General features: G+C 38.0%; 1 protein-coding gene across 5 annotated transcripts in view; it reads left to right on the top strand.

Annotated features, from left to right (window-relative positions):
• The first annotated feature begins 1,005 nt into the window (after nucleotides 1–1,005).
• GOLGB1 (golgin B1) overlaps nucleotides 1,006–21,877 on the top strand; it is a 60,362-nt gene continuing 39,490 nt past the window's right edge. Inside the window, exons 1-11 of one of the 5 annotated variants that reach the window (XM_016199915.2) lie at nucleotides 1,006–1,084; nucleotides 4,470–4,564; nucleotides 6,734–6,868; nucleotides 7,048–7,154; nucleotides 9,261–9,355; nucleotides 10,146–10,298; nucleotides 10,469–10,621; nucleotides 11,643–11,771; nucleotides 16,757–16,882; nucleotides 18,974–19,096; nucleotides 20,211–20,324. In XM_016199915.2, coding sequence (XP_016055401.2) covers nucleotides 9,263–9,355; nucleotides 10,146–10,298; nucleotides 10,469–10,621; nucleotides 11,643–11,771; nucleotides 16,757–16,882; nucleotides 18,974–19,096; nucleotides 20,211–20,324 — 891 coding nt within the window. In that variant the 5' untranslated portion in view covers nucleotides 1,006–1,084; nucleotides 4,470–4,564; nucleotides 6,734–6,868; nucleotides 7,048–7,154; nucleotides 9,261–9,262. The remainder of the gene's footprint in view (nucleotides 1,085–4,469; nucleotides 4,565–6,733; nucleotides 6,869–7,047; nucleotides 7,155–9,260; nucleotides 9,356–10,145; nucleotides 10,299–10,468; nucleotides 10,622–11,642; nucleotides 11,772–16,756; nucleotides 16,883–18,973; nucleotides 19,097–20,210; nucleotides 20,325–21,877) is intronic. The other 4 variants (XM_016199918.2, XM_016199914.2, XM_016199917.2 and 1 more) reach the window with 4 other exon arrangements.

Below are 21,877 nucleotides of genomic sequence, written 5' to 3'. Positions count from 1 at the left end.
TCGCCAGGTCCAAGAACAGCATACAGTATACAGTAATTGCAGGGGACTACAATTTCAGGTGGCTGGCCAGAAAAGGCCTTACTGAGCATTAAGGTGAAGATGCATATAGTGGACCAGCTGAGTGGCGCACAGAAAGCCTCAATAAATTCAAACTAATACTGTTACTGTCAAGAAAGTGCCTGAAATCACAGGAGCGGGCTACTTTCCCCCCTTTCCTTAAGGGCTTAGGAGAGCATGCATGATTTCGGTGACTTTTTACTGGAGCTCCTTACTCCCATTCCAAGACCTGAGTCCTCAAATTTTACCTTTGGCCCAGCTTAAGCGCCACTTCCTAAGAGGCACTTTCCTAGTAGAGTGTTCACTATTTTCTCTCACTCATGCCCTTAGATACATCTCTGATCCTCTTTCACATAGACGCCACGTTCTAGTTCAAGTTCCATCATTAAGTGGCTATTTGTGGGGAGTCATTTTACTCTGGTTCTCATTTTTCATAAGTAAAATGAAAAGGTCATATTAGACAACTTACTTTTCGGCTCTATTATTTTATCACTTTAAGAGCAAACCCACACACCCATTCTCTTTCCACAGCTCATTCAACCACCATAACGGCAGCGGTAGTCGGGGTCAGTCGCGGCCAACTACGCGGAGGAATGGGAGGCACCCGGCCCACCTACAGGACACTAGAAACACCTGATCTTTCCCTGAACGTCCGCCCTCCCGGCATTTCCGGCTCAAACCCAGATCTTCTTCCGGATCACTAGCTCGCGGCTGACTCCACCCCTCTACCACTCTCTAGAGTCCATTGGCTGTTTCTTTGGGGAAGCAGAGCATTTCCTGACGTTGATTGGTTTCCGTCATTGTTGACGGGTTAGTTACAAACAAGGCGTGCCTGGTCTCCCTGGTAACGCTCTGCCGATAGCTCTAATTGGTCTATTTCCTAGTCCCATCTTCGGTCCCAACAGCGAGTGGTTGAGTCCCATGGAGGGGCGCGGCGGTGGTAGGTGTTGCTTTCGGGATTCCCGAGCTGACGTGGCTTAAATTTGGGAGGGGGACAGCTGAAGCCACTGGCGGCAGCCTCTTCCAGGTGAGTCGGGGACGCTCCCCAACTCCTCCCCTCCGTGAGTCTTTTAACGGTAACCCCCACCACAGGGCCCGCGGGGCTGCCGAAGCAGCCACACTCGGGTCCCTTCCCCGCCCGGCCTCTCCCGGATTCAGTCCGAATCCGGCCCTTCACTCGCCTCCCTTCACCTACGAGGCCTACCTCTAGTCGTCCACACGCCTGCTGGCGCCTGCGGAGGGCTTCGGTGTCGCCCAGCGCGGCCTCGGGCACACATTCGCGGTCGGCCCCTCGTCGGGATGTTTCTCCGCCGGGAGCGACGAAGAAGGACGTTCGGGTCAGTCTTGTCAGCGTTGCCTTCCTCCCTGAGCGGCCTGCGTAGGCCCGCCTGGGCACGCAGCACCTGCCTGGCTCAGGCCCTAAACAAACTTAGTGTCTGGAAGGGGAGGCGGGACCCAAACAAATCGGAGGTCTTGAGGGCGGAGATCACAGAAACATTGGAGAAATGAACGCAAATGAGGGCCTGTGGGATGTTGTTGGAGAGATTCGGAGAGGAGGGATAATTCTTGCAATCTTATCAACACTAAAGTCCCAGCAATCATAGGTGGGCAGGCTGTTAGAGTAAAGGGATTCCTGAAGACAGTACTGGAGGAAAAAGAACTAGATTTAGTGGTGTGGAGGATGTTTATTCTGCATAACTCCAGTGGGGTGTAGGAGTGCGAAGGGGAGGATGAGCCCCTTGGCAAATGAGTATATTTGTCTGACTTATTTAAAGAGTTCCAGTTGGTCTGTGTGGAGAGGACAATTTAAGAGGGGCAGATATTTAAAATCATTAGATAAGTCCTTTCACTTTTGGAAATAGTTGGAAGTCTATGAGCTTTTAAAGAATCTTAGCAGCTCTGCAAGATGACAGTGGGGAACTCTGTAGGGAGAGGCTGGAGGCCTTTCCTGAAGCATTAATTAAATTTGGATGGTCTGATGATTGTGAATGGTCAAAACCAGGAAATGTCCTTTTGGAAAATGGCAAGATTTGATCATGGACTATATAGAGGGAAAAGTTGAAGAGATCTCAAAAATTGCAGGCATTGTACATTTTTTACTTTTAACAGCTTTTACTTTTCATCCCTTGACTATGGAATGACCATTAAGTGCTTTTCTCTTTGCTGAATTAAATTTGTTTGACCACATCAGTAGTTTCCAAACATTTTTAATTGCACCCCCTATCAGTAAAACATTTTAAATAAGTGTCCTCCAAATATTGTATCTTTAATTGTGGCTAATGGATAAATAGCACTGTAAATATATTATAAAATATGCAAAAGTATATTTTTTAAAAGATGGAAAACAAAACTTGCCCACTCCCTGGGATGCTCTCAAACTAACTTGGAGTCCATATAAAGGTGTTTCCTTATTTTTCAAGAAGGCTGTTTGTATTTCTCAAGACTTCCAGACTGAGTGGATCTCCTTTGTAAAAAAATTTTTGAGGACTTCTATTCTTCTGGGATGCAGATTCTCCTAAAAATAAATATCTGTAGGAGATAATTTTTTTTTCTGCTGCTTGACTCTTAAAGGCCCCTCTCCCTCCCCCCTTTGCATTAATGGATTAATTAGAAGGATGTTGGTTTTACAGTTGTTTATAAGTAATAAACCATTCATAAACTACTTTAGGTTAACTACTATTAGGAATAAATTATTTGGGAAATGTCTCACCACTGATCATTACATACCACTCTACTGTTAGGAGCCACTATATAAGTGGAGCTTAGGCTCTATAACACTCTGTTTTTAATCTGTTTTAAAATCAGCAGTATGTGCCTTTCGTAAAATGAAATTTAATACAAAATGATATAATATAAAAATAAAAACCTCTATCTACTGATACTTTTTCCCATTCCCCACCTTCCTGAAGTAAGTAAATAATTTGTTTTTTCCATTCAAGCACATATATATTTCCCCCTCCAAGTGGAATCATAAAATACATGCTATTTTACACCTTTCTTTTGCCACTCAATACTACATATTAGGTATTTTTTATATCCATAAGTATAAAAGTACCTCATTTTTTAATAAAGTTATTTTTTAAAATATATTTTTTTATTGATTTCAGAGAGATGAAGGGACAGGGAGAGAGTTATAGAAACATCTGTGATGAGAGAGAGTCATTGATCAGCTGCCTCCTGCCCCCCCACCCCCTGCTCAAGCCAGCAACCCGCTCATGTGCCTCGACTGGGAATGGAACCGTGATCTGGATCATAGGTTGATGCTCTACCAATGAGCCACACTGGCCCAGGCTTACCTTATTTTTTTTTAAAAGGCTATACAGCATTCCCTTGTAGAAATATCAAAATGTATTTAGCCTACCCCGTATTGATGGACATTTAGATTACAGTGGTACCTTGGTTTTCAAATATAATTTGAGTTCTGAAACGTTCAAAAACCAAGGGATCAACAGCCGACAGCTAGGCCTCAGGATCTTGCCCTCAGCGGAAGCCACATGGCATGTTTCACTTACGAGGCGTGTTTGAAAACCGAAGCATTTACTTCGGCGTTTGTAAACCGAAATGTTCGCCAACGGAGATGTTTGAAAACCGAGGTACCACTGTATTTCCAGTTATTGGCCATCACAGGCGCTGCTATAGTGAACATCCATGTACATATATCCTGGGCCCCTGTGTGAGCCTATGATATAAACAATATGGAATTCTTTGGGACTAGACTATTCTCATTCATTTCATTGTAGTCTATGTAGTCCTCAGAAAAAGTGCTTATGGAACTATAAGCATGTATTAGTGTATGAGTGTCCTCATGCCTACCAGCCTAATTTTCAGCCCCAATGACAAGTGTTGGATGATGAGTTTACTCAGAAAATAAATTATCTTTTTAAGCTTTGTTGAGCTCTGTGGCTAGGCAAATTATTTAACCTGGCTGTGCCTTAGTTTACTCATATTAAAACGGGCCCGGCTGGGCGTGGCTCAGCGGCTGAGCATCAACCTAGGATCCAGGAGATCGAGGTTCGATTCTGGATCAGGGCACATGAAGGATTGTGGGCTCGTTCCCCTGTCGGGGGCGTGCAGGAGGCAGCCGATCAATGAGGACTCTCATCATTGATGTTTCTCTCTCTCTCCCTCTCCCTTCCTCTCTCTGAAATCAATAAAGATATATTTAAAAACAAAAAACTGGGGATATTGATAGTACCTTCTATTTGGTGTTGTTTTAGTAATAAAATGAGTAAAATAATTATGGTAAATAAATTCTATGTAAAGCAATTGGAGCAGTACTTAGTACATAGTATCGTGTATATAATTATAGCTAACATTTACTCTATTTAATGAAAATAGTAGTTTTTTGTGTCATGAAAAATAGTTTTTATTTTGTAATTATAAAATTATAATATTGCATATGCTTTTTCCAGCTACATAGCAATATTTCCTATCAGATCCTCAAACTGGTTGAGAATCACGTTGAGAATTAAGGAAAACTACTGAGACTCAAACAAATATACATTAAGTAAGTTTGAGGAGGGACCTGGAAATCGCACCATTTTCTGTTGTTGTTTCTGTGGGAAAATATGATTTAAATTCCAAAGCAAATGCATGTACACACAAGCATGTACTATCTTCAGTTATTTTCTTGGTTTTCCTGTGCATTTTGTATTAAGTTCTCTGTGGTTAGGGACATGCCTTATATTTTTATATTTTTGTGGCTCCTGGCTTTATGCTCTACACCAAGTAGGTATTTTGAAAATAATTATTTATAGCAGTGAAGACTTTGAGAAAGTAAGACCTATTGAATTTTAAGTGCCACCTCAACATACAAGTATCAAGATCCTGTGCAGGGTTTGTGGAAGGTGTGGCCAGTGTTGACTTGGAGGGAATGTTTTATTTGCCTAAGTGTTTTATTGAACCCTAGCCTTGGCATGTAGCTCTTTATTTTTTTTTCTTTTCCAAGTTGCTACTCATCGTTCTGGTGCTTTATAAAACAATAGCAAGAGCATTGTTTGCCCAATGGTCATAGATATTACATACATGAATTTATTACTATGAACATAGTTTCCCTTTTACTAATGTTTATATATTTACCTGCCCATTTCTGCCCTACAGTGAATCTAACAGAGAGGGTGATCCATCTTTCTTCATTTAGCTTAAGCATGCTACTTAGTGCTTCTCTTGCCCTCAAATTCCCAATCTTTGAGCTACTTGAAGCACTTAACTGTGCCAGAGATGCCCTTTTCACTTCCATTTCCATATTATTCCTTTAACATCAACAGCTATAGAAATGGCTCTTGAATTACAGATCCATAATACTGGGCATCGGAATGCCCCTTGTCAGGTCTTCATTTTAAGATGAGGAAACGGTAAAGTGACTTACCCAGTACAATACAACCTCTTTGTGTTGGAACTAGGACCAAAAACTCAGTTTCTGGCTCCCAATTTGGTGCACTTTCCACTATGCCATCTACTTTCTCATGGTCCTTTGACATTGTTTAATTACTCCTTTAGCAACTTCTTTTACTTTGGCCTGAAATGGTACATCCCTGTTGCTGATCTTTTCTTTCTTCAGATATACATATTTTAAAATAGTTATATGAGAAAAGTAACCTATTTTCCATTTAAAGAGTATTTTATCTTATTCAATACAACTTATTTTTAGCTCAGGGACTTTGAAATATCTTAACTGCTCTGTCAGTTTTCCTTTTCGATAAAGTGGGGATGATGATAATACCTACATTGCAAATTTTGTAAGAAAGTGCCTGGTATATATTGCTCAATAATTGTTACCATTAATATTATCATTATCCTATATTCATCTGTATGTATCCTTCATGTGCAATAATTTTCAGTAGAATGCTGGTGAAGACACACCCTTCTAGGCAGGATGAATCAGAATCTAATGTGTGATAGTGGTGACTTGGGGGTAGAGTTTCAGTTTGAAAAAACATTCAGGATTTTAATTTTATATTTGGAAAATGAAAAATAATCATTTTTGCAGTAGAAATCACATATTCATCACAATCTTCTCTGCTAATGGTGATATGCAAAAGATCTGAACTAGGGCATATCACTTTTGGTGTGTGTGTACACATGTTTGTGCATACACAATCTTGCATTTCTCCAAAGAACGTATGGTTTTAAAATGGTTGAGAAGCATTGTCACTGTGTCTGACATCTCAGTAGTATTCTGCTTAGCCTTAAAGGTAGTAGGATCCAAGCTACTTAGAGCCGAATGTGTAGGTATAAACAGCAGGGTTATGATAGAGGTGGGTCTAGGGTTGGTTGGGGAATCTGAACTGGAAATGGTGGAAAATGGCCATGGTCAGGGTGTGTGACAAAGTGAGAGATAAAGTTGAGAAACTCCTTTACGACAGGCCTAGCTGTTTAATGATTTTTTTAAAAAAACTTTTTATTGTAAAATAAAACTCAGGTACTAAACACCAAAAAATGTATAGCTTAAAGAATTATTATAAGATGAACATCTTGTCATGACTATCAGGTCAAGAAATGTAATTTTGCAGTCACTTGAGAAACTCCTTCATGTGCCCCGTCTCAATCATAGCCCTCTCCTTCCTTCCAAAGTAACATTTCCTGTGGAAGTGTTTCTTTATGGTTTTATCACCAAAATGTGAACTTGCCCCCCCTTAACTTGTCTTTTGTCTTTTCCTTACAACTTCTGTTGAAGAACTGAGGCCTTTTAACCTGTGGAGTTTCCCAACACTCTGGGAATTGCACTTTTATGAGAGCAGTTCAACATATTCCTCTGTCCTCTGCATTTCCTGCAAACTGGCAGCCAATCCAGTGGCTTCATCAGACTGAGGTTTGACTTCTTTGGCAAGACTATAGGTGGTGGTATATTCTTTCATCGGGAGGGTCATAATGTTTGGTTTTTGCTGTTATCAGCTGTCGATGCTCTATGTCTAGATGCATGACCTTATTAGGAGTTGTAAAATATTAGACTAGAAATTCTAATTCTACCATTTTATTTTCATTTATTAGCTGGAATAATTTTATACTCATCTATTCGCTTCCTGAGTGGTACAAGTTAAATAGGAAAGACAAGATAAATTCTTGTACTTACCTCCTTTTCAACATAATCAGTTCAGGTGATGACCAGTTTATTATTATTATGAATTCGTGGCTTTAAATATTTTTGGTGTGTTTCGGTGTGTTGCAATTCATATTCTTACAAAAACTCAAATTGTTCCTTTGGCCTACGGGAATTTCTTCAGTTTGACTCCTGAGTCATTTTCATATGAATATACCAGTCTTTGATAGCTTCCTTGTTATTTCATATGACAAGATGTTTCAGGCTCATATTGTGCATTTCCTACTTCAGAACTGGAACCAGGCATTTCTCTAAGAAGCCCTCTGCTTAAAAAATTTTTTTAACGGGAAATGGTATTTCAAGACCCCAGTGTAGGCACTAGAGGTGTTCATTGCTTCTCAGTTTGTCATTGGTTTAAGTCTTTTCGGAGGACAGAGCTAGGAAAACATGTATGTTAAGGTAAAATACCTCGTAGGCTCATACTGATACTTTCAATTCAAATTCAAGATTAGTTTTTATTTTGGGGTTCTTAATTCTGTGTTATACCTGTTACTCCCTTTTTCATTCTGAAAATATGATAGAATTGCTGTGCCCATAATTACTCATTTACTTTAATTCCACATGACACATACAATAGTCTAGGAATAACAGTATTGATACAACCACCACCAATTTTGGTTATTAAAAACAATTTTAAAAGGACTTTTCTTTTTGCACAAAAAGAAACAAAAACATCGATGTGAGAGGGACACAACGATTGGTTGTCTCCTGCATTATGCCCTCACCAGGGACTGGGAACTTGCAACCGAGGTACGTGCCCTTGGTCAGGAATTGAACCCGCAACCCTAGGTCCAGGGGCCAATACTCTAATCACTGAGCCAAACCTGCCAGGGCACAACCAGTCCTTTAAAAAAAATTTTATTGAATTTATTGGGGTGAGATAGGTTTCAAGTGTACAATTCTATAATACATCATCTATATATTGCACTGTGTATTCACCACCCAAAGTCAAGTGTCCTTCCTTCATTATTTATCCCCCCTTTGCTCTCTTCTACCTCTCCCAATCCCCTTTCCTTCAGGTAATCACCATACTAATGTCTGTGTCTATGAGTTTTTGTGTGTGTTTGGGGTTTTTTTGCTTAATGCCTTCATCTTTTCCACCCAGTCCCCCAACCACCCTCCCCTCTGACAGCTGTCAGTCTGTTCTCTGTCTCTATGAGTCTGTTTCTATTTTGTTAGTTTATTTTGTTCACTAGATTCTACATATAAGTGAAATCATATAGTATTTGTCTTTCTCTGATTGGCTCATTTCACTTAGTATAATACCTCCAGGCCCATCCAGGCTGTCGCAAAAGGTTAAGATTTCCTTTTTTCACAGCTGAGTAGTACAGGTACCACAACTTTTTTATCCAATTATCTACTGATGGACACTTGGGCTGCTTCCAAATCTTGGCTATTGTAAATAATGCAACAATGAACATAGGAGTATATATATTCTTTTGAATTAGTGTTTCAAATTTTTTCAAATAAATTCCCAGAAGTGGAATGGCTGGGTCATAAGGCAGTTCCATTTTTAATTTTTTAAGGAAACTCTATACTGTTTTCCACAGTGACTGCACCAATCTGCGTTCCCACCAACAGTGCAAGAGAGTTCTCTTTTCTCCACATCCTCTCCAGCACTACTTATTTGCTGATTTATTGGTAATAGCAATTCTGACAGGTGTGAAGTGGTATCTCATTGTGGATGTTTTTATTGATTTTTAGAGAGAGAGAAGAAGGGAGAGGGAGATAGAGAAACATTTATGAGAGAGAAACACATATTGGCTGCCTCCTGCATACCCCCTACTAGGGATAGAGCCCACAACCCAAGGATAAGTTTTTATGGATATTTTTTTTTTAGAGAGAGAGAGAAACATCATCAGTTGCCTCCCATACGTGCCCTGACCAAGAATCAAACCTGCAACCTAGGTGTGTACCCTGACTGGGAACTGAACCTGCAACTTTTGGTGTACATAAAATGCCTTTTTTAATGAGACCATCATGCTGTTTCTAATACATATCACCTATACATTTTTCTTATTTCACTTATTGATGATATGGTTACCAATATAGGAAAAGACTATATTCTATATTTTACTGATTCTTATGTTTTCTTTTGCTGCAGAAATGCTGAGCCGATTGTCAGGATTAGCAAATGTTGTTTTACATGAATTATCAGGAGATGACACTGATCAGAATATGAGGGCTTCTTTAGACCCCGTAAGTAGCTCTGTTCTGAATTAGACAGACATTGTTCCATGTTCTTCTGAGGAAAATAACATAGAAGAGTGTGAGCAGCCTTGCTTTTGCTAGGTAGAAGAGAGGATTAAGAAAAATATTGAGACTTTATAAATGGTCCTTCTACTGTAGTTTGTAGCCTAAGAGCCACAGTGATAGGAATCAAGTGTTAGATGAGATTCATAAGATCTTTTTCATCCCCACCTTCCCTGACTTGTTCAGTGTTAGATTGTTTTAACTTCTATTTGGGTATATATTCCTTTCCCATAGGAAATATTTGAGTGATGATTGGTGGGAATTGGAATACCTTTCCAATTTGCGAATATTTGTTTGGTATTGTAAATTCATCCATTACCTATAGTTTGCGTTGTATTTTCTGAGGTCCACATAAGGAATCAAAAGAAGTCCTTTAGTTTTCTGAACAAACAAGCAGTATTGTTTAGTGGTTAAGAGAATTTTATTCAACTACTATTTTAATTTTAAATTTTGGGCTCTCCCACTTAATGGTTTGTGATCTTTGCTTCCTTTATTTTTCTCTTTGGTAAAATTAGAATAATGAGGCTGTAAATGAGATAATGTTTGTAAAATGCTTAACATTTACAGAATGCTTAACATATTGTAATGGCTATGGTAATAATTATTGGATTAGAGTTGGAAAGATTTTCTAAATAAGAATGTGAGTTGGGATAAGATTAAATTGGAATGAAGGAACTCCTGTTTAGAAGCTAATACCTTTTCCCTGTTGCATTGGCAACTTTTGTCTAAATACTAGGAATTACCCCAAGAATCAGACATGGAATGTAATGATAAAATGCAAGAGGATGTTCTGGAGCGCCTGGCTTATGCAGAGCAGTTGGTGGTGGAGCTAAAAGAAATCATTAGACAGAAGGATACTGAGCTACAGCAGAAAGATGAAGTTCTACAGGTACCATTGTTTGGTTCTTTCTTGCTGACTGTTTGCTAAAAGATTATTATAGAGAATCGGATTCTTATTTCCCTGATACTGTAAGATGATGCCTACTTTTGTTGTGTGCTAGATAAGTGATGAAGTGATGAGTAAGCATTTATGTATTTATCATCATTGTTCTCTGACAGGAAGAAAGAAAAGCTGCTGATAACAAAATAAAAAAACTGAAACTTCATGCTAAGGCCAAATTAACTTCTTTGAATAAACACATAGAAGAAATGAAGGCACAAGGAGGGACTGCTGTGCCTGCAGGAGCTCAGTCAGAGGAGCAACTCTCTAAGGTATGGTGACTGGGTATAATACATATTTCCTAAGTAGAAAAAGACTTTTGAATAAATAGTATATCTTCAATAATCACAGTATTTATGAAGCTAAAGTAATACCACACTGAATGCTGTCCTTTCTTATTGAACTTGCAGTCCATTTTAGGAGACTAAAAAATTACCCATTTTATAATCTGCCTTTTTGTTAAAGCTCTGAGACCTTAAACAAATCAACATCTTATGGCATCAGTTCCTTCCTCTGTTAAATAAAAGGGTTGGGTTAAATGATTTCTACATTCCAGCAGTCAGTCACAGCAGCCCTCTAACTGTTGTAAACCTATTATAGAGCTAGATATTCTGTGCAAAGTATAGTTGAAGAAGTGATGGTAATCTTCAGATGTTTGCCCAACTAGTATGTGGAAAAAAGTATAAAATTATTCTGTGTAGCTCCAACAAGGAGACTAGGTTCATTTCGGGGAGGGGGTGTGAATTCAATATGGAGGCATAATCTGGTTCAGCCTAAGGAGCTTTTGGGGGAAAAAATAGACTATTCATATATTTTTATTTCCTCTCACTGGTTCTTTTATGTTTTGCCCCTCGCTTCGCAGTTCTGGCCTCTGGTTCTTCAAGGCAGTGAGACTGAATTTTCTGTTGAGTCCTGCATGACACTGACTGGGTTTGCCCTCACACTAAAAACCATAGACATGGGAAACCTGGTGCCATTTTTTCCAACTATCAACACCCCTCCAATATCATTGGCTTTCAGTTGCTCTCCTCATTTTCAGATAGCTACTTTTATTTCTTATCCAGATTTATAGCTGTTATCTGAGGGAGCGTGGGTCTAGTAGGAGCTACTTGGCCGTATTGAAACTGGAAAACTCATAGGTTTCTTCCTTGGTAGGTCAGGTGTTATTTCTTGCTCCCATCAGTTTGATAAAACTGTAATAAAATGGTTTTATAGGGCATACTAGAGCAAAAGATCAAATATATATTAATTGTAATATTTTTAAATAAATGACTTTATTGTCTGCATTTTCAGCATGACAAGAGTTCTACAGAGGAAGAGATGGAAGTAGAAAAGATAAAACATAAACTCCAGGAGAAGGAGGAACTAATAAGCAGTTTGCAAGCTCAACTCACCCAGGCACAGGCAGTGCAAGCTACACAGGTACAGGTGTATGTCACCTCATAGTCGTTAAGTTAACAATTCACTAAAGCCCATTGGATTATTATATGACAAATACTTTTTAGGTGCCCAATGGCTATTTATGCATGTTATCTATCAGTTTCCTTCCTTCTTTCTCCCTTTCTTTCCCTCCTGTCTTTCCTAAGTCTGATAATTTTACTAGACTGTACATGGGTATTTGTCATTCTTGGTTGATGTTTATAGATACCCAGTGTGTTCTTTTGATATTTCAGAAGAGTTTCCTTGAATTATATAGCTTGTTGTATTTGGTCTGTTTTCTTCATTAGAGATTTCTTTTAGTTGTTTCATCTTTGATTTATCTTTAATATTTATCATTTTGTCTCAATTTCTTTTTATCTCTTTTTTCATTTTATAAGTTTCTTCTTTTTTTTTCTTATTTCACTTAAGGCGTTCTATTTTGTGTTTATTTACTTTTGTGTTCCTTCTTATTTTGTCTCCTCTGAAACGATTATTTTCTTTTATATCAAATTCATCCTGAGTTCTGTCACCTCATTTCTGAGTTTTTCTAATTCTGATTTATGTTGTTCTTTCATGTCTTGTATAATTTTCATAATTTTAACACCTTTTGAGAGAGTGTGATTCTGATTTGTTTTTTGAACATACGTCTGGTATGCTTTTATAACCTGTAAGTATATTATTCTGCACCTTAGTTTTTGTTTTTTAATTGTAACTTAGGTGCTTTAACCTTGATCCTTTCTGTTCCTTATTTTTGTATGAAATCAATTTTCTTCAACTTTTAAAAGGAGTCTTGGTTCAGGAAAGTTTTTTTGACTTAACAGACCTGTTTCTTCTGTTGTTTTTTGCATTGTGTTCAAAGATACAACAGTTGGATTTCTAAGATTTTCTTGCTTCCTTTCCCCTACCCTTCACTTTGGCCTATGCCAACATTGTCCAATAATATAATGTAAGCCACATGTATAATTTAAAAATTTTTAGCAGCCACATTACAATAGGTAAAGAAGAAAAAGGTAAAATTAATTTTAACAATATATTCAATTTAGCCCAATATGTTTGAAATATTATACTTTCAAGATAATATAAAAATTATTTTCCCCCTACCCCATAATCAAATCTTTGAGAAGTGGGGAAGGCTAGGGGGAGAGCCAGAGAGATCTGGGGAATCTTGGAGCAAAAGTACCTATTTGTTTCTCAGGGCATAGCCTAGGGAAACTGCAACCCCTTTAGGGAAGTCAAAAATTCATTGTATTCAGTATGCAGAGCAGCCAGCTGGGGTTTATTTGAAATGTGAGGAGGAGAGGTTTGGGCCTACAGTAGAATCTCTGATTCCTTTGGTGTATGTGTGTCATGTTGGGAGTCCAGAATTTCTCATAGCACTGTGTGAGGTGCACAAATGCTAAGAGGACTGGAAGAGCTGTGGGGTAAGGGAAGGAGGCTGCAGAATATGAGGTCTGTATGACTGGAGTCTATAGTAAGGCCTACCCATTTCAACAGTGGGTTCAAGTTGGAAACAGGCTGGACTAGCCTCACTGCAGCAGGATGCCCAGCAAGTTGAGACAGGCTAGATTAGAGCATGTCAATGCCAAAATATCTCTGTCTCAAATCTGTAAAAACTTAGAAAGTCCCTGGAGAGGAGCTCCTCAGGAGGAGGGAGAAAAAAAAGATATTTACTGAGATTAAATCCTGAAGCAACTGAGATAACACCTAAAAAGCATTGGCTAAAACTAGAAGAGACTGAGTTATGTTCATTGATGAGCTGAAGATAGGTCTTGTTCTGTTGAGCAGACTCAAAAACAAGATGAGATTCCTTGTAGAAAATAGTTACCATTTTTTGCACCTTTGAATTGTGGCATGTGTCATCAACCTTACTATATTTTTAATAGTTCTTTTAACAATTCAACAACTATTTAGTGGTAATCTGCTATATATTAGTTTGCTTATAATTCTTGCTGTGTTTTCAAAGCCCTATCTGACACTCTCCCTAAGACTGTATACTCTCTTGGAGACTCATGTAGGCTTCCTAAAGCCCAGCTTCTGGAAACCCAGTCTTGCCTTTCCTTACAGCAGAGGGTTCTTATCATTCATAATTTCCCCTTTAATATTATTTTTCTGGGTATTTTCATTGAGATTTTTCAAGCAGTTGGCCCAGCCGGTGTGGATCAGCAGTTGAGCATCAACCTATGATCCAGGAGATTGCAGTTTGATTCCCAGTCAGGGCACATGCCTGGGTTTTGGGATTGATCCCCAATTGGGGGTGTGTAGGAGGCAGCCAGTCAATAACTTCCTCATCATTGATGTTTCTGTCTCTCTCTCCCTCTCCCTCCATCTCTCAGTAAAGAGTATTTAAAAAAAAGAAAAAAGATTTTTCAAGCAATTGACTTAACAGTAGGTGTGGTAGGCCTGTATATGTAAATCTATGTGGTATAAGTTTGAAGCTTCTATTAAGTCACATTCCTCTTACCTCAGCTCTGTGGTGACCCCACCTCCTTTCCTGGATGTTAAGGCTACAGCACTGGATAGATGCTTCTTCATAATGTAACACAAAACTGGAAAAGGAAAAGAAGTATAAAATATTTTTGTATTATTTTACATTTTTTTCTGCACTTAGTCTGAAATTTGGTGTATGTTTTACATTATATCTCAATTTGTATGCTACATTTTCATTGGAAATAATTTATCTGTGGTTAGATTTCATAAACTTTGCAGTTGAGAAAATAGATTCATTTACTTAAGTTGTTACAAACATTCCGAAAAGCTTTCCAATAACTGAACCAAGGGCTAAAACATCCTTTTCTTTTAGTATTTTCATCTACATTGAGAAACCAGTTCATTATTTTTAGGAGAATAATTGGACTTTGAAAAACATATCAACTTCAAAGCTACATCTGTGAGAAATGAAAGCATATGTTCATACAAAGACTTGTATATAAATGTTCATAGCTTTACTTGTAATAATAAAAAACTTAAGACAACTCATATGTCTATCAACAGATGAATAAACAAACTGTGGTTTACCCACATAATGGAATACTCTCTAGAAATAAAGTAGAATGCATTAACACTATGACTTCATTTTATTTTATTATTATTTTAAATGTCTTTATTGATTTCAGAGAGAGGAAGGGAGAGGGAGAAAGCGATAGAAACATCAGTAATGAGAGAGTCATTGATCGGCTGCCTCCTGCACATCCACTGGGGATCGAGCCCGTAACCCAGACCTGTGCCCTGACCAGGAATCAAACCGTGACCTTCTGGTTCATATGTCGATACTCAACCACTGAGCCATGCCGGCCGAGCACTATGACTTCATTTTAAACTTAAAAATGTGTCTGTACTTATTTTTTGCACTAGAAAAATAATTCAATAATAATTAAAATGATCAGTATTTATGTCAGTTTAATTACCAGTTACAATTTACATAGTTATCAACTGTTACTCAGGCTGTCTCCATAGAGCATTCAGATAAATACATTACAATGTTATATAGATGTGTAGAAAAGATATCATTCAACCTGAATCAATCCATTGGCACTGACTAGATAAGAGATATGTTTATTGTAACTGGGAACAGCATGCACACTTAGTACTTGCAAGACAATTCAACAGTATCTTACATAATGCAGTAAAGTGAAATGTAGTCATACCAAAACATAGTTGTATTTATTGGAAAAATTTTATATTTCTTCAGTTTTAAATTTAAATTAATTAAAATTAAATGTTAATAATTAAATTCCTCATTCACACTGGGCATATTTGAAGCCTTTTGTAGTCATATTTGGCTAGTTGATAATGAGTTCTATAGTACATGTATAGATCTTCTTTTTGTTCTGTTATGGTAGCCCCTACTCTGCTCAATTTTTATTTCATTTCTAGACATTCTTCTTAGTGCAGGTCTGTGTGTTGGAAGGCAGCCCAGCTAAGTCAGTTTTGAGAGTTCAGGGGAGCTAGGTTGTTCTAGTCTGTTAGTCCTTCTTACTGTGGACCCCTTGCATTTACTCAGTATTAGAGAATGGGCAAGTCCTGCCAATTTAAGCTGCTGTTAAGATTGGACAACTGCTGCCCAGCCGGCGTGGCTCAGCGGTTGAGCATCGACCTATGATACAGGAGATCTTGGTTTGATTCCCAGGCAGGGCACATGCCTGGGTTTTGGACTCAATCCCCAGGAGGGGGCGTGCAGGAGGCAGCTGATCAATGGATCTCTCATCACTGATGTTTCTATCTCTCTTTCTCTCTCTGAAATCTATAATGGCATATTTAAATAATAAAAAAAAAGATTGGACAACTGTGTTTTCCAGTAAGTACTTATTGGCTCTTTTGGGGTTTTCTTGTTCTCAGGGCTATCAGATGTTTCTTTTTTTGCTTCCTCTCACAGACTCTGATTCCATGCAGATCTTACGCCTTTTGGTGGATTGTCCCTAACTGCTTGTATTTGGGGGTTTGTGGGGCTACCTTCCTAGCTGTTTTTTTTAAAATATGTTTTTATTGATTTTAGAGAGAAGAAAGGAGAAGGGGAGAGAGATAGAAACATTGATGAGAGATAAAATCAATCAGCTACCTCCTACAGGGCCCCCACTGGGGATTAAGCCCGAAACCCAAGCATATGCCCTGACTAGGAATCGAACTTCTGAGCTTTTGGTGCATTCCACTGAGCCACACTGGCTGGGCTACCTTCCTAGTTTTATTGTAAATATTATCTGTGGGTTTTTAGTTTTGCTAGTTAGTCATACTGTCTACTTCTATGTAAGAGACATTTTATTTTTGTGTGTGAGAGACATTTTAAAAATGCTGTTATTGCTTCTATCTTCCTCTGAAAAATAGTTTGATAATTATTCTTTTAAAAACTGCAGTACATGCAATTTCCTTTTGTGTTAAGTGGAAATTAGAAGGATATTAATAGGTATTTAGGGAAAATGAGAAAGGGAAGTGAAAGAATTAAGAGTGCTAATTCTTTTGATTAAATAAATATTTTTTTCCTTCTGTGTCTTCAGTTTGATAAGAGTTCAACAGAGATGGAAGAATTTTTAGTGATGAAGCAACAGCTCCAAGAGAAGGAAGAACTCATTGGCACTTTGCAAGCCCAGCTCAGCCATACACAGGCAGAGCAAGCTGCTCAGGTATGGTGGAAGGTACCTTTTAATCATTAGAATAAAGAATCATGAAAATCTAATGGGTTAGTACATGACAAGTCAATTCAGACAGTCACTTTTAAAATCTTAGTTGATGAAAGTATAAAGCTAGAGTGTTACACTAGATATTAAAAGGATGTGATAGTAGAAGAATTACAGTAGCCTAATTGAATTTGATGGATTTGCTATAGCCTAATTGATGTCTGCTTCTTAGTTCTACAGGCCCAGATATTTGATTTTAATGGCACGCAGAGATTCAGCCTCTTAGGAATGAACTCATGCTAAGTTCAAAAGAGACTGATAAATTAAAAGAAATGCAAATGATTAGGTCCATTCTTTCCTTATAAAAGTCTTAGTGGGAGGTTAAATTATAATCAGAAGATTACTTAGAGAGTATGTAATGAGAAAGTGGTGTAGGTTATGTGATTTAATATTACATGACACTAGTATGTGACATTCGTCATATTTTTTTCTTCTATCAGGATCAGACTGTTTGGACTGGTGTCCTCAACTCTTTCTCTTTGATTATTGTTCTAAATTTCCAGTTTTACCACCTACCCCCATATTTTTCCTTTGGGAATGCTTTTGACTCATTACACATTCCTTTTTTTCCTAAAGTGTCTTTGCATCAGGTGTTTACTTTATTGATAACTTGCAGTATTAGTGGTGCCTTCTGTCTGTGGATGATCTGCTGTGTATACAGTTAAAATTATATATCCTGAAATCCTTACTTTTATCTATTAGCTTTTATTGTGTCCTTTTTATATACAAGCACTATATGCAATTTAGGATAGAATATACAAAATACAAATTTACACACAAATGGCTTAAAACATGGAAAGCCAAGATATGTAAACAAATTAATAGATGCATCATAATGCAAGTCATTCCAAGTAAGTGCAGAGCAACAGCAACATAGGCTGGAAGTATTTTGAGAGGTGAAAGTGGTTACTTTGAGTGTGACAACCAAGGAAGATTACATGGAGAAGTTAATATTTAGGCAAAATTGTGATGGATAGGTAGTATCCTAGACAAGGTGGGGGAAGGTATTCCATTTGTGGAGAGTGGTGTGAGCAAAGTCCAGAGAGGAAAAAGAATATAGTATATTTATGGGAAAGAATGTGTAGATATGTTTGGCTAATGAAGGACTCCAGTGCCTAAACACTTTAAACAGGATTCCAAGTTAGAGTGGTATCAGAATTTGGATAATCACAAAAATTTTGAAGATTTCTGTCCTACCCAGAAGGAAATTCAGGGTGTTACAAATTGAGAAATCAGCAATAGTTAAGGACCAATGCAAAATGGACATCCTAAGAGCAGGTGGGCATGCTCAACCAGAGATCTTAATGAAATGAATAGGCAGGCACACAATGCATGCCTGTGCACAAACACACTGACACACACACAAAACCTCAAAACAAAACAGCATTGATACTGAGCAGCTCACAGTCAGTCAGTATATTTCCATTTCATTCTGTTAAGAGCCAGTTACAAGTAAGGGTGGCCTAGAAGCCTTCAAATACTGACAGCTGAAGATAATTATCTGGGAAGGTGATGTGGGTTGGAAAATACACAAAGTTCTTTGGTAGAAGCCTAGAAAGAAAGATTTGTATTTTCCATTGCAGAGAATCCTGAATAAAAGATCCATTAGTTTGAAGTTTGACTTATGAGAATCTCATTGAAAGTTTTTGATCATGTGTGTGATAATGAAAGAAGTGTCTAGGGCTTAACAGAAATCTAACTTCACTTTGTATGTTTGATATTCTAATCTCCTTAAAACTTAAAAGCATATACTTATTGTATATTTAAACATTTTTAGCAACCATGCGAATATAACTTTCTATCAAAATTTATATTAAGGCTGACTTCTGATTTTGATAATAGGCTTTCTTTCACATTTGGAAGTTACTGTCAGGCCTGCCTTTCTTCCAACATTATCAACTTTGACATTCAAAATTTAATTTGAAAAACCTATTATCTACCAGTTCTCAGTGTCTATCTTTGGAGAATAGCCTGTGAGTTTTGTTTGTGATATTTGGGGAGTGTAACTTGTATAGTTTCTCTGGTGTGTGTCTTTAGTTGAGTTCCATGCAACAGGTGGTCCGAGAGAAAGATGCCCGCTTTGAAACACAAGTTCGTCTTCATGAAGATGAGCTTCTTCAATTAGTAACCCAGGCAGATGTGGAAACAGAGATGCAACAGGTGTGTTGCTAAAACTTAGTAGAATGTCATTTTAGTTCACATTTAATTAAATTGTCACAGCCACTTTTTCACTTTACCCACTGCTCTTCACATGGTGTTAGCGTGCTCCTTGTTGGCTTCTTTTTGGTGTTCTTGTCTTCTGTTGCATATTGAGGTTTTTTTGTTTTGTTTTTTATCCTTACCTTGCCTCTTTAACCAGGTTGTTGGTACGCAAAAGCTGAGTTTAATCGGCATATGTATGTGGTAGTCAGAAATTGGTTTCTCTTTGGTTTGCTGATCATAAGCTACTGTCTTTGTGCATTAAAAACCTCATCCAAAGCTTCAAATCAATGAAGCCAGTTTTAAACTTTCAAAAATTAGAGACAGAAAGGATTGATTTTGAAGCCTTGAGTCTTTTATCAAATCAATATATTTAAAAAAAATTTATTGAGTCTATTTTGAAAATTGGCTTTATTGCTTTTGAGTCATCTACTAACTCAAAGGTATTTGTTTCTGTTTAGTGTGTAGTGCTCTGTGTTACCTAAAGGCACTCCAGTGGTCTTTCATGATTGATCCATTTAATCGTTTTCAATGAAAACCTCTTCCAAATTCTAAGCAATCCTTCAGAATACACCACTAAATAAGGTTTCAGGATACAACACTTTTAAAAGTAGAATATTAATGTTTACATGTATCATAGACTTATTTACTCAACAAATGTTTATTGAGTGCATGCCGCATGCATGACACTAGAAGAGAAATGGTTCTTGCCTGCAGAGAGTGTTCTCTTTGGTGAGTGAGATATTCATGTACCTATGGTATTTAGGTACAGGACATTGACTATATAATTTTTAAAGTGGATATGTGTCATTTTCTTTAATTATTAAAAACGCTCTTTAATTCAGAGCTTTGCTTGTGTCTCAGTTTGGTGGTTGTCAGTGCTCTGAGGAGACATTTTTGGTGATTCTTTCTTGCTGCTGGTTGGGGAGCATGGCATGCTGGTGTCCCACTCTTTAATCTGTCATCCTTGACATCCAAAAATCTTAAGTGCATAGGTCTACATGACATTTTGAAAGGTGAGCAGATAATAGTGCTCATTTGTTAGCACATTACGTCTAAAACATTTTCTTCTCAGAAATTGAGGGTGCTGCAGAGGAAGCTTGAAGAGCATGAAGAAGCCTTGTTGGGCCGTGCCCAGGTCGTGGACTTGCTGCAGCAGGAGCTGACTGCTGCCGAACAGAGAAACCAGGTATTGCCCTGTGATCTTTACTGCCTGCCTTGGGAGTGCTCATTTCTACTTTAGTTTGCCAGGCAGCAAGGTTAAGATTTTGTTACACATTTTCAGAGAATTGATGGCATGTATTCATTCTATGAATAAATTCCCTATGGTGGTGACGCATTGTATACAAAATAGGTACAGTACAGTTTCTGCCCTCGTGAAGCTTATATTTAACATCTTTCTCTTTTTAAAATTTTTTTAAAGTATTTACCTATAATTTATTTTATTTTTATTGTTGACACTATTACAGATATCCCCACTTCCCTCCCCTGTTGTCCACCTCCATCCAGCCTGCGCCACCCCTTCTCTTTGGCCATCACCACACTGTTGTATGTATCTTTGGGTTGTACATATATATGTTCTTCTGCTAATCTCTTCCCCTTCTTTCGTCCAGTCCCCTCTCTCCCCTCCGCTCTGAGCTTACATTTCACATCTTTCATTGCTGCTCTTTTCCTTTGTGATTTTTAGATCTAGGGTCCTACTTTCTCTAGAATATAATATTTTCCTCTGGTGAGTTTCTTTTCTATCATTTTACCTCTCTGCTGTCTTGAATGGTTCTTGTGCTTTATGTACTGTCCCTTCTTTGCTTGTTTTCACCAGTGACCTTCTGTTGGATTGAAATAATCGCACCATGCAATATTCCCTAGAACCTAAAGGTGATCAAGGATGCTTATGTTCTAAGATCTCAAACTCAAGTATTCCATTCCCTGACTGTTACCCACCTTATTGTTACCTTTCTTAGACTGTCCTGACCTTCCTTCTCATTGAAGTCCCTTGATCCTTTCAGTTTGTTCCTCTAGTATTGTTTTTTTTTAAAAAAATCTTTATTGATTTCAGAGATAGGAAGGGAGAGGGAGAGAGAGAGAGAAACATCAATGAGAGAGAGTCATTGACTGGTTGCCTCCTGCATGCCTCCCTCACTGGGAATTGAGCCCGCAACCCGGGCATGTGCCCTGACTGGTAATCAAACTGCAATCGCCTGGATCCTAGGACAGTGCTCATCCACTGAGCCACTCTGGCTGGGCATAGTAGTAATGTTCTTTTTAGGCCTCTCTCCTTTGCTTGTCTGTTATAGACCCGTGTTTGACTATTTGGGTTATTTTTTTACCAGCCAGTGGATTCCCTGTGTCCCTGCCCTATCACATTTAAAAAGCCACATTGTAATGTGGAATTGGTGCCACAGTTTGCATTTTCTGCTTGTTTACCTGGGTTCAGCTTGATGCTGGAGAAAGTCAGGCATCTCCTTTCTTCTTAATTTTTAACTTACTTGTATTGAAACTTGTGCCCTTATCTCCAAACCTAATAAAAGCTATACCCTGACCCCCCTCTCTGGCTATTATGAGATAATCAGGTTCAAATCCCAGTTATGCCACTTACTAGATAAGTACTTTATAAATGGTTACATATATGTGACTTTTGGTAAATTTCCCTCCTCTGTTCCTTTTAATACCTTAAAAGTATCTCTTTCATGGTCTCTCTCATTTTGCATTATAATGATCTGTTTAATTGTGACTCTCCCACTG

The sequence above is a fragment of the Miniopterus natalensis genome, chromosome 6 (genome assembly GCF_054644295.1).
Source record: "Miniopterus natalensis isolate mMinNat1 chromosome 6, mMinNat1.hap1, whole genome shotgun sequence".
Lineage (NCBI taxonomy): Eukaryota > Metazoa > Chordata > Mammalia > Chiroptera > Miniopteridae > Miniopterus > Miniopterus natalensis.
Note: the sequence above shows the minus strand (reverse complement) of the source record. Positions and strands in the feature narration are given on the sequence as shown.